Here is a 12592-nt window from a genome sequence, read left to right on the forward strand (position 1 = left end):
GAATTGCAGAGGGGGTGGGTATGGGGGTACCAGGGTTGGGTAGCTGGAAAGTGGGAGGGAAAAGGGGGACCCCAGGATGATTCTGTAGTAGGAGCTCTGCCTTCCTGCCTCCCAGGGGCCCGCCGGGTTCTCCCTTGAACTAAGACAAGTGTGACCTTCTCTGGGATCTGGGCGGTCACCCTGCTTCCGGCCACCCCTCTTTTCAGGTTTTATTTAATCCCTTTCATCTGGCAGGAGCATCACAAAAAGACATGGAGGTGATCCAGCTTCCCTGGGTAACACAATGCTGGGGATGGTTAATGTGCAGCCAGGGCTGCTGACTCGTGGTCCCGGCCTTTGATCGCAAACCATGCTGTGTGAAACCTCATGAATGGGTGAGGTGTGTCCATCCGGAGTTCAGCTCTGAGGACCAGCTGGAGACCAAGTCAGAAGGGTTTTCCTGGGCAGGCTCTCTGGCCCTCCCCAGCCCCAGGGGCTCTGCTGTGTCCCTGTGATGTCCTGCTCTTCTTCAGTGCCTCCCCCAGCCTGCCCTGCTCAGGGAAATTAAGCGCCTGGGATCTCATCAAAACCCACTTTAATGATGGGGAACTCGCTTCCTCAAATCCTGAGGCCAACTCATGCAAGCCCTCCTCCTCCAGGAAGCATCCCAGAGGTACCATGTCTGTGATACTGAAGAGATCAGCTGGGCAGGAGTTTCTGTACAGTGAATGTGTTACCATTCACAAATGTCCTGTGTTTGATGATCAGATCAATCAAACAGCTGTATTGGTAGGATTTGGGGTTAGTGAGGTCTGGTTGCAGCACCCCATCCACTGCCTCCTCTCCCCACCCCTGGCCACCAAAGTCATGAGAATGAAAGCCTGTTCACTGACCCCAGGTGACCACCCCCTCACAAATGGGTGCTCTGGGTCACAGTGGGGACAGGACCAAGTCCATCAGACCAAGAGTAACTGAGGTGCAGGTCCCATTGACCAGGTCACTGATTTCTTAAACAAGCCTCCAGTGTGCCAGGTACTGTACCAGACCTCAGGGACGCTGTGATGAAGAGCCACTGTCTTCGTCAGCTCGGGTTGGCAGAACAGCACCGCAGGCTAGGTGTTTCAATGATGGACATGCGCTTCTCATAGTCTGGGAGGCTGGAAGTCCAAGATGAAGGAGATGGCAGGTTCTTTTCCTGGTGAGGGCCTGCTTCCTGGCTTGCAGACAACCACCTTCTCTTGGTGTCCTCACGTGGTGGGACGGAGGGGAAGAGGGAAAAGTAAAGAGAGGGAGGACCTGGTCTCTCCCTTCCTCTTCTTAGACACTCATCTCTCCAGGCGGACCTCACTCGCACTGTTTGTTGATGTTCAGTCGCTCAGTCATGTCCCACTCTTTGCAGCTCCATGGACTGCAGCACGCCAGGCTTCCCTGTCCTTCGTCATCTCCTGGAGCTTGCTCAAATTCATGTCCATTGAGTCAGTGATGCCATCCAACCATTTCATCCTCTGTCGTCCCCTTTTCCTCCTGCCTTCAATCTTTCCCAACATCAGGGTCTTTTCTAATGAGTCGGCTCTTCGCATCAGGTTGCCTAAGTATTGGAGCAACTTTGTCTAAACCTAATTCCTATTGCCTCCCAAAGGCTCCATCTCCAGATGCCATCATACTGGGGGTCAGGAATTCAATATACAAATTTGGGGAACACAGTTCAGTCTACAGCAGTCACAGTCCCTGCTCTCGAGTTCATTTTGATACATAGCTTGGAACAATCTATATACAGTTAATCAACAACTAATTCCCAGCCTTGGCTCTCCCAACAAGGTTTTCTTATTCGCCATCTCACTGTGAGCTGTGAACTGGGCAGGACAGAGATATGGGGAGGGGGTGGGGATGGTCAGACTAGTTCACCAAGTCCCCTTGCCAGTGGATGGTAGGTCCTAGACTTCCTGTTAGCCTCAACCTCTTCCACCTTCACAAGGCTCAGGCTTCTCCAAGGGAGGTCTGGCATCATCAGCTTCAATTTTTAATTCCCTTTCATTTAAAAATAAACTAGGTCAGAGAAAATTTAGGAAGAGGCACGCCATAAAATCAAAGACAAGAAGGTCAGACCTGGCCTCGTGTTTTACAGTTCAAAATGTTCCAGAGCATGCTGAGATTAAAGGCTTGTGTGGGGGAACAGAAAACAACCATGAGTAAATAAATCAGGATCTTCAAAGACTTATTTATAGCCTAACCACAGCCAGGTAAGTGCAAGTCTGCAGTGGGGTTACCCCGGGCCAAGCTTCCAACACACCAGATGAGCTTGGTGGGGTGGGGTTCCAGTAACTGCCTACAGCATCCTTGTGTCCTTTGTTAGGAGCAGGCTGGGAGTTACGACAAATGACTTAGGTACTGGGCAAATGCTTGTCCTTGGCAAGCAGCATGAGCTTCGACTCAGCCGGCCAGATGGCAGCCTTCTTGGGAGAGTGTGGTTCCCCACTGCCCAGCCCCAGAGAGCAGTCCTGGGACCAGAGGAGAAAAGAGAACCAGCAGGGACTTGGCAGGGAGTGCATGGCAGGAGCGGAGCCTCTGCTGAGCTTTTTACTTTTCCTTTTTAAAGTAGTCTGGGTTTGCTAAAGAAATAGCCTTGACCTTTTGGCAAGAGGAGTCCTTGGGGCTGAAAACAGTAGGCTTTTACATGATCCCAGCAGACAGGGGGAAATGAATGATCCCAGCATAGGTTGATCTTTGGGTTAAAAAGAGACCAGAGTCTCCCAGATCTGGAGGGAGAGGGGCCCTAGACCAGTGACGTTCAGAAGACGTTTCTGTGATGATGAAATGTTGTACATCATTTGTATAACAATGTTGTGCCGCTCAATGCCATGGCTACCAGCCACGTGTGGTTGTGGAGAACTTAGCTGTAGCTGGTGGGGTGGAGGACCTCAGAAAACATGAATTTTCCATTTTATTTGATTTTAGTTAATTTCAATGTAAAGAGCCACATGTGGCTATTGGACAGTACAGCCCTAGGAATAATGCTCCTATTGAGAAGAAGTAGAAATGTTTTCTCTTGCCCCCATCTCTCACCCCAGTCTAAAAAGAGCTTTCTTTTGTTGTTAGGAATAGTGGATAGATTCTGTTCTGGGGCTAAATTCTGGCCTTAACCATGTAAGCTGGGGGACCTTGGGCAAGTCACCTAGGTAGAGTATGTAGTGTGGGTTCCTGGTACACAGCACTCAGTCAGTAAATGATTGCTGTTGTCACTTAAAAAATGAACCTCCATGTCTGGCTACTTGCATGGCATTTGTAGAAATGGAAGTCGTACCATGGAAAGAGAAGAAACATTTTCCCAAAAAACAGAGCTCAGTTGCCATAGAAATTAGCTGTTATCAAGCAGGCTGCAAGCTTAGGGGTCGAATGGATGTCCTAGGTCACATCTTGGGTTTTAATGTCAAGGAAAGAGAACATGGGAGCAGATGAGAACTCGCGCCCAGAGCCCCACAGCACCATCGTCTCACAGTGCCTCCTGGCCTTTGGAGCCGCGGCTGGGGCTGTAACTTGCCTGCAGTCCCTCACCCCTTACACATCACATCAGCACACCTGCTGGCCGTGGGCCACCCCCTCCCCCAGGTGAAATTGGCAGACATGCATTCATTCATTCAGCAGACACTGACTGAGGGTCTATGATATGCTGGGCTCTTGGGATACAGAGATGTTGAGAACACAGTCCCTGCCTTTTGAAGCTCGTGAGCTGGTGGGAAAACCAAAGTGAGCTAAGTCCCCTTGGAGAGGGAGGTTAGGGATCACCGTCCAGTCTGGGGAGACGGGATGAGCTGATGGAGACCAGTGGCATGGTCACCGAACTGAGTGCAGAAGCGCTGGGGCTGCAGCCCAGAGCTGGGGGAGCCCCAGGGTGACCAGGCTGACCTCTGCGAGGGAGCACACGTGTCCAGGGGAGTCACGGGGATCTCTGGTCCAGCCAGTGTGCCCTGGAGGTGGTGGAGGGAGGGAATACAGGGCCCTGGGCAGGACTCAGCTGAGCTGGACATGCCTCACCCAGAGGGGGCTCACGGGCCAGCTGTTCTTGGCTGTGAGCAGCCCGGGCCTTTTTTTTAGGATCCAGAGTCCAGCTGTCACCTGAGCCTCGTGGAGTGGTGGGGATCTCCATGCCAGCCCCTGGCCCTGCCTGGACGGAGAAGCGTGACTCTGTTTGCAGAATACTTCCTCGCTGTCATTCTATTGTGCTCACGACAGCACGTGCCAACGGCAGCGGGAGATGTGTGCGGGGGCGTATGTGTATGAAACCAGAGAAGTGAAGTGAGTCAGCAGAAATCACACACACAGGCAGGGCCGAGGAAGGAGGCTTCTCAGACCCCTGGGCATTTCACTGAGAGCAACGAGTTTTAGGTGGTGGTGTCTGCCTCCCCCAACCCCCGCGGCTGTGCTCCTTCCCTTTCTATGTTGGTGTAGCTTACCCGGAAATATGGCACAGATGCTAAAAATAAGGGTGACGTCCTCAGGTATATTATTTTGCTTTTGAGAAATCTGGTCATTTCCTAAGTGTTCCCATTTCTCCTGTAGCCTGTGGGAGAGATGAAAGCTGGTTGCTCTGGCAGGTGATGTTTGCAACCAAAGAGAGCTGGGTGGCGTGGCTGTTCACGAACCAAGCTTCACGGGCCAGGTGGGGTGTGGGTGTGGGTTATCGTCAGTGGTTAGAGGGTCCTTTTGTCAATACCATGGGAGATCTACACTTGGCCCTGGAGTAAACATCTGCCCTGGTGGCTTCACGTCTTCGGCTTTCCCAGAATTCCTCCCCCACCCCACCACTGAGTGTATTTGAAATAGCAGTCTCCTTGGGATGTCTCCTCTGGGGAGCTCCACAAACCTCAGTGAGGGGCTACCGGAGCAGCGTGGATGGGGTGGGTCCTTCAGAGGCTGAGAGTGACCCAAGGTGGGACCTGCTGGGATGAACTGGTCCATGGGGTAAGCTGTGAAAGCTGCTGTCGGGAATGAGGGATTGGTTTTACTCCCAGATGGACCCCCACCTGGAATTCATTTCCCAGGCCCTGGAAGGGACCTTGGGTGCCTGCAGGGCTGCGGGGGCCACCTCCTGAGGCTGGGGGGCTCGTGCCTCCCAGGAGCCCTCATCAGGGATGTTGCCACCCCAACAGCCATATCCACGGTCTGCTGTAAGGAGCTCTGCCTGGACCTTCCAGAATCCTAGCAGTTTTATCCACCCGGCAGCTACAGAGGGCCAGGGTGGAAAGGGCCAACTGATATTCCTCTGCGTGTGCGCATGCATGCATGCTAAGTCGCTTCAGTCTTGTCTGACTCTTTGTGTCCCCCCCCCTCTGCCCCGCACCCTCCACCCCCCCAGCCAGGCTCCTCTGTCCATGGGATTCTCCAGGCAAGAATATACTGGAGTGAGTTGCCTTGTCCTCCTCCAGGGGATCTCCCTGACCCAGGGATTAAACCTGAGTCTTATGTCTCCAGACATAAGGCATTGGCAGATGGGGTTCTTTACCGCTAGTGCCACCTAGGAAGCCCAGAATGTTCCTCTAGCACTTTTAATTTAAAAAATAATTTTCCTTCTCCAGCCTCAGTTACTTCATCTGTAAAATGTAAATTTGGAGGATTTTCCCCTTTGGGATGAGATTATTCCTTCTGATCCTGGTCAGCATGCTGCTTCTGTTTCTCTGCTGAGGGACCAGGGTGATGCCAAGGAGAGGGAGCTGGGCCTGCCTTTCCACCTGGACTCTGCCGTGTGGAGCAGTGGGGAAGGGGGGATGGGGAGAGGCAGGGGTGGAGTGTCGGCAGAGCCTCTCTGTGTTTCAATTTTATTTTATTTTCCCATCTATGAAATGGGATAATAACACTTGTATAGGTCAGCTGGCACTGGTTATTGGAAGGCTCTTGCAAGATAATACATGGGAAAGGGCTTTGTAATGAGAGAAGTAATGTTTAGGTAAGGTGTATTATTAAGTGACATTTGGAAGCTGGAATTCAGCCCAGCTCTGTCCATACCAGCTGCCTCCTGGGGTGTTACAAGTGACTCTTGCATGGGTGGTCTTTAGCTTGACTGTAATGGCCTCCTTTGTGGGAAGGATGGGATAGTAGGGGAATAAGTGTCTCTTCTATTCCACCCAGGCATCCAGTCATCCAGTCATCCTGATGGCACAACCTGATGGTAGACTGGGCTCTGTCTCCCACCCATGAAGCCCTTGCTCAGAAAGGTTCCCCGGGGGTGGGGGTGGGGGGGGCAGCTTCCTGAGTACACACCTTTCTCTTTCTTGCAAGGAAAGGCTTTGTGCCTCCAGCGCCCCCAGACCCGGCTTCCCAGGCGCTGGGGCCAGTCTGTGGGCCTGACTAGGGTAGCTCGGCTTCCCTGGTGGCTCAGAGTAGAGAATCCACCTGCACTGCGGGAGACCCTGGTTCAATCCCTGGGTGGGGGAAGATCCCCTGGAGAAGGGAATGGCAACCCAGTCCAGTATTCTTGCCTGGAGAAGCTCCATGGACGGAGGAGCCTGGCGGGCTACAGTCCATGGATGGGGTAGCAAAGAGTCGGACACGACTGAGCGACCGAGCACACAGCCGTAGGATGAAGGAGGCGAGGCTGCGGCTCTAACTGCTGAATCGGGGGGCCTCGGGGAATCCTGAACCGGGAATGGCTGGGACAAGGGGACCGGGGGCGATCCGCCCGCCTGGGCGTCCTGACAGCCCCACCCTGGCCCCCAGCCTGGTTCCTTGTCTTGCCCCTGGCGGGAGCCACGTTCGCAGCCCTCCTCGGTGCTCCAGCCAGGCTGTGGGCGAGTTAGACCTCCCAGCCTCACGGGGCTGCTGTGCGGCTGCGGCGACGTTGGCGGCTGCGGCGCTGCGAAGGAGCGGCGGGCTGCGGGGAGGCGGCGCCTCTGGAGTCCCGGGCCGGGTCCGGGGCGGAGGCCGTGGAGGGAGATTACCGTATTTACCCAGGCCGGTGCCGGACCCTTGGGGGCGGGTCACTGCGGGCGCGCTACCGTATTTGCCGGGAGCCGCGCAGACCGTCTCCGGGAGTGGAGAGCCCCGCGACTTACTTACGTATTTATCCGGGGTGGCGTGGTTCCCCCCCCCCCGCCCCCTCCCCGCCTTACCCCCGGCGTTGCGGGAGCGGGGTGGGTTGCACGAATCCTCTAAGGGAGCCAGGGCTTGCAGCGGAATGGGGTGGGTTGCTGCAGCAGAGTGGGAGGCCTACATATTTTCGTGGGGGTGGGGTTGCGACGCAGAGTTTACCATATTTCTCCAGGATCTCGCTCTGGCCCGAGGAGCTGGCAAGGTTGTGTGCGGGGGTTCGGGTGGGTGGGGTCAGCTCTTCCGATCCACGCCGCGATCTGATATGAAGAGCGGTGCTGGAGGCTGGCCGTCTTTCTGGGGGTGAGGGAGAACGGGCCCCCGGAGGCGTTGCGGAGAGTTACCGTATTTGCTTTGAGCAGCGCAGACTCGAGGAAAGAGCCACTGCCGGAGGCCGAAGGACCTGGGGCGCAGCCTGGGCTGTGAGTGCGGGATGGGATGGAGGAACTTGCCGCCGGAAAGACTGGGGACCGTGGCCTGAGACCCTCTCGGCGGGCGGGGCCCTCGACCACGGGTATAGCTGGGGGAGTGGGGAGGCGGCTCAGAGACAAGGCCAGGCTGAGATTGGCCCAAGGGGACAGAGATGATCTGTCTTTGCAAACATCCGTGCAGCTGCCTGGGGAGAGTTGGGGGTGGGGTCTGTTGCAAGTAGTCCTTGTCCCCTTCCCCGGGGTAAGTGATGTTCCACCGGGGGCCTGAGGGTAGGGGGAGACAGAGGGGGTGCCTCTGAGACCCCACTCTGCTGGTAGGTCCACTGAGGCGGTGGTAAGCAGGGAGATCTGCAAGTGTGGAGAAGGCCTGCATGGAGGTCCAGGTGAAGGGCCAGGAGGCTTCCCTGATAGGGGCGGGGAATAGCATGAGGGGAGGTCAGCTCGACCCCTCGAAGCAAGCCTCAGTGCTCTGCAGGAGCTGGAGCCCAGGATTTGGGGAGGCGTGAGGGTGTTGGCCACAGACAGCGCCCCCCAGAAGCAGTGGTCCTTTGGGTCCTGATGACCTGTGGGGGCCAGGAGAGTGGTGGTCTTCTGTGTGTGTGTTTTGAGGGGCACTTAGCTGGTGAGCAGCTAGTACCTTGAGAAGAACTTTTGACAATGAGGAAATTTACAGCCTAGTCCCGGTTCACCTTGCTGGGCGACCTTGGGCAAGTAAGCCGACCTCACTGAGCCTCAGTTTCCCCATCTATAAATTGGGGTTCAATAAGCCTGCCCCTTCCTTAGGGCTGTGTGGGCAACAATTTAAGAGGGACACAGTACCCTGGGAAAGAGGATCCTTAGGAGAAGCAGTGTGAGGTGGAACTGAACTTGGGGGTGTTTGTTGAGCTGAGAGTGTTCCTCAGCCTTGGGCCAGGCTTTCCTGGGGGGCTGCCAAGAGGAATCAAGCTGAGACCCGCCCCCTGGGAGCTCACACTGTGGTTCAGTGACTTGCAAACCTTTTACAGGCATGCCTCATTTTGATAAACAAAGAGCTGCTGCCTTTAATGTTTAACTGAGGTTACTTTCAAGTTTACAGGGCTTTTGTTTTGTTTCTTCTTTTAAGCTCTGCAAAAATATCTTTAAACCACTGTCGACCCCACCCTTCCCTCCAGATTGGGGATGTCTGTCCCTCCCCTCCCCGAGACTTTGGTTGGAGGGATAAGGCGCCCCCGGGTTCAGGACAACTTATAAGACTGGAAGCCCCTGAGTATTACCCATCAGCATTTACTCCATGCCTTGTGTGGCAGGCACAGCGTTTGATGTGGGTCATAAACGGAAGCAGGTCTGTCCTTAAGATGCTCACAGATTAGGGAGACAGAGGTGGCATGACCACCCCGTGTGCTGTGTGATGCATGAGGGTCACAGGGTTGGGCCACGTGGCTCAAAAGAAGCTGGAAGGGTCAAGGAATGCTTCTAGCAGGAGGTGTCATCTGAGAAAGGCCTGAAGGAGGAGTAGGATGTGATTAAGGGGTAGAGAAGAAAGAAGGACATTCCAGCAGGGGGACACTGGCTCGAACAGGACTGGGGAGTGATGGGCACTGAGGCTGGGGGCTGGCCGACCCTCGGGTGCTCTCTGACTCCTCTCTCTGCTTCTGCCTCCTCAGGGGCTGGTGATTGCAGCCGGACGTGCCCATGACCGAGCTGGCATCCTCCGGGGGCGGGTCCCCTGCGGGGGACGGGGAGGAGGGCCTGGGGGACGATCGAGGCCTGGTCATCCACCACCCGGCGGAGGAGCAGCTGCACCGTTGCCCGCTGTGTGGCCAGACCTTCGCTCAGCAGCCCAGCCTGGTGCGGCACCAGAAGGCGCACGCTGGGGCGGGCCGCGCAGCCGCCTTCGTGTGCCCGGAGTGCGGCAAGGCCTTCAGCGTCAAGCACAACCTGGAGGTGCATCAGCGCACCCACACGGGCGAGCGGCCCTTCCCCTGCCCCGAGTGCGGGCGCTGCTTCAGCCTCAAGCAGAACCTGCTCACGCACCAGCGCATCCACAGCGGCGAGAAGCCGCACCAGTGCGCGCAATGCGGCCGCTGCTTCCGCGAGCCGCGCTTCCTGCTCAACCACCAGCGCACCCACGCGCGCATGCCTGCGCCGCACCCGCGCCGCCCCGGCGTCTTCGGGGAGCGCAGGCCCTACTTTTGCGCCCGTTGTGGCAAAAGCTTTGCGCGCGAGGGCTCACTCAAGACCCACCAGCGCAGCCACGGCCACGGGCCCGAGGGCCAGGCGGCCCATTTAGGCCGCGTGCTCTGATGCGCGCAGAACCTGCTGCCGCCGTCGACTGTTCCCCGCCCCAGAGCCGCATCTGTGACCCCAGGAGATGCCGCTGGGCTGGGGGCCCCTCTCTGGACGGGATCCTGGGAGACCATGAGGGCTGGCTTGGGGGGTGTTTCAAAAGGAGTGGGCCGCTGCCTAGCTTGGGCCGCCTCCTTCCGCTCATCCTCCAGGACCCTCCGGGTGGCTGCACCCGGCTGCTTTGGGCCCCAGTGTTGGTTTTCCTCCACAGGCACACGCAGCTTAGAGCAGGTGAGACTTAGCACTGGCCAGAGCCCTCTCGGTCTTGTTGGGGGTCACGTGGGGAAGGTGGGGCACACAGGGCTTCTAGGCTTAGGACTGTCTTCTTACTAGATCCTCATTCCCTGAATGCCAGCATTGAAAGCCACCTGGAGAGGATACTGTCCACAATCCTCAGGCTTCCCCCAGCCCCAAAGTATTTAGTACCTTTGAGAAGTCATTTCACTTCATGACACAGTTTGCTTATCTATAAGTAGGGGCTAAAGATGAGGAGGGCCTCCTCCTCCCGGGGATGTTCTGAGGACTGTTAAGTTTAGCATATAAGAGGGGGTGACATCATTAACTGAGTGCCCCAGTGTGCCAAGCTGTCTGCTGAGTGGGGTCCTTGGGAGGAGCACAGCCCTGTTCCTGGGGTGCTCATACAGGGTGATGCCGGCTACCGTAGGGGACAGACTTAAAAGTGTTCTGGGGGGTGGGGAGGTGACTGGTGACACCCAAGACAGTCTGATGGTTTGATCTGGGTCCTGGGGACTCATAGGGAACATAGAACCTTCCATAGAGTATGGAAGGTTTCTAAGGTGGGCGTCTGAACTTGGAGGCTTATATTTGCTCTACAAAGGATTTGTGGCAGGGAGAGGGGACACCAAAATGTTTAATGGAAAGAGCCCAGTGAGCGCGAGTGTAGTTCAAGGACAACTGGAGGCATGGAGGAGAGATGGAAGTAGGGCCGGGGTCCTGGGGTCGTCCGGGCAAGAGAATTGAGGTTCCCTGAGTGGACTGGCCAAAGTCATGCAGTGAGAAAGGGGTGAGCCATGACCTGTCCCCCAGGCCTCAGATTCCAGGCTGATGCTTGGGCTTCTCCGCCATGTGGTCGACAAGGAAAGTGAGGCTCCCCCAGGCTGGCCCTGAGTCACACACAGGAGTTAGTGGTGCAGCAGTGCAAGCCTGGACCTCATTTTGGATTCTGGACCCCAAGACCCTGTATCTCTCCTGTACCATCATTAAGAGATGCTCCTACAGGTGGGAAAAATGGGGCTGTGAGGAAGCGGGACCATGTAGTAGGAGCATGGGCAGGGGCGTTGGTGGGAGATATGGGTGTCTGCAGGGGACGTGGCCTCCTGCGTGGTGGGTTGAGAAGAAGGCAGCTGGGGGCTGGGAGAGGACCTGCCTCCACAGGGCCCTTGCTCCACACCCAGGCTGGTGCTCAGTGCTGGAGACCTGTCTCTGCCCTCCCCCCTTTCCTTAGAGCCGTGTGGCTTCTTGGGGATCAGTTGTCCTCTGCCTGCCGCCCGTAGGTGGCTGTTGCAATGTGGACTAGTGCTTAGTGGTGGAGATTAAGAGATTAAGTCGGGACCTGGGACATCTGGAACCAAGTCACCAAGTACCCTGAACCCACGATGTCTCATTGGTAAATGGGATTATAATCCTGGGGTGCTTGGTAGGGGCTAAGAGGATGCAAAACCCTGAACTGGGTGCAGGGGGCCCATGACTGCTCCCTCCTAGCCCTGGCTGAGCGGGGAGGCTGGGCGGGGCCATGTTCCACCCCAGACCTGACCCTGGTCTCTTTGTCTTTATGCACAGATGTGGAGTGGTCAGGAGCTCTGGGCAGTGTGCAGGGCGCCTCTGACACAAAGACTCGGAATGGGGCCTTGGGCCTGCGCCCCAGCATGAGGACATGTCCCCTAAGAAGACCTACCTCGGGAGGTGAAGGCAGAGGGTCCGATGGAGCCTGGAATTGGAAACAGACTTTGTGCCTTGGTGGAAAAACTCCCTGGGCCTGCTGGGAATTACAGCCAGAGGAGAGGTGGTCCTGGCTGCCCAGCCTCTCCTGTGGTAGCAGCGATGGTGCCTGTGTGGGGAACCCACTTCTGTGCTCCTGCCTGGCCCACCAGAGACAGGAAGTGAGCTTCTGGGGAGGACACAGCAAGTGGAAGCAGACACCCGGCTCCAGAGGCAAGACCATCCCCCCAGGGATGAGCACGCCTGCAGGCTTCCCTCTCCTTTCGGGGCAGTGGTTTCTTCACACTGTTGGGCTCATGAAGCCCTCTGGCAAGATGGCAAAGGTTATGAACCTTCTCCCCAGGAAGATGCACATACTCTTGGGGATGCAGAATCTAGGAGGGATTCCAGGAGCTCCGGGACTCCAGGCTGAGATCCCTGGGCCCTGGGGCTAGCCCGCTGCTCCTTCCTGAGCTGACACAGAGTCCTGGGTCAGGGTCTTCATTCGAGTCACATTTCGTTTCCCCCATTCTGTGCCCATCGACCTTCGTTCCCTTTTCAGGAATAAAGAATTCTGAGGAGGGACCCCAAATAGTCATTCTGTTCTCGCACAGCCCACAGTTGGTGCATCAGGAGCCTCAGTTCCCTTCCCCAGCCGTTGTCATCATCCGGAAGCTTGGGGGGCCCTGCTCTGCTCTCCTCTGGTTTGGGGTTGCTTGTTCTGGCTTCCTGAGTGCCGGCTCAGGATGATGCGGAGAGGGTGAGGAGGGAGGCTGGGGAGGAAGCGGCACCTCCCCGCTGGTGCCCGCCAGCTCCGGGCAGGGAGAGAGGCTGGCAGA

At 56.5% G+C, this 12592-nt stretch overlaps 2 protein-coding genes across 7 annotated transcripts; one reads left to right on the forward strand and one right to left on the reverse strand.

Moving 5' to 3' along the window:
- Positions 1 to 557: 557 nt before the first annotated feature.
- Positions 558 to 9163, reverse strand: LOC114114570 (uncharacterized). The gene is made up of 4 exons (XM_042249319.2): positions 9019 to 9163; positions 7222 to 8053; positions 4431 to 4537; positions 558 to 2007 (listed from the first exon to the last, which is right to left on the reverse strand). The coding sequence occupies exons 1-4, from the start codon at positions 9161 to 9163 to the stop codon at positions 2000 to 2002; spliced, it is 1092 nt and encodes a 363-aa protein (XP_042105253.1). The 3' UTR covers positions 558 to 1999.
- On the forward strand, positions 6967 to 12338 carry LOC105610309 (oocyte zinc finger protein XlCOF26). 6 transcript variants are annotated; one of them, XM_042249019.1, is made up of 4 exons: positions 6967 to 7481; positions 9134 to 11054; positions 11281 to 11442; positions 11616 to 12338. In XM_042249019.1, exon 2 carries the CDS (start codon positions 9162 to 9164, stop codon positions 9771 to 9773), a length of 612 nt encoding a protein of 203 aa, XP_042104953.1. In that variant the 5' UTR covers positions 6967 to 7481; positions 9134 to 9161; the 3' UTR covers positions 9774 to 11054; positions 11281 to 11442; positions 11616 to 12338. The 6 variants fall into 6 exon arrangements, with proteins under 6 accessions (XP_042104953.1, XP_042104952.1, XP_027824777.1 ...); XM_042249018.1 differs by having other exon boundaries at positions 11330 to 11442; XM_027968976.2 differs by having other exon boundaries at positions 9134 to 10046.
- Positions 12339 to 12592: the final 254 nt, after the last annotated feature.

The sequence above is a fragment of the Ovis aries genome, chromosome 4, assembly GCF_016772045.2.
Source record: "Ovis aries strain OAR_USU_Benz2616 breed Rambouillet chromosome 4, ARS-UI_Ramb_v3.0, whole genome shotgun sequence".
In the NCBI taxonomy this organism is placed as follows: Eukaryota; Metazoa; Chordata; class Mammalia; order Artiodactyla; family Bovidae; genus Ovis; species Ovis aries.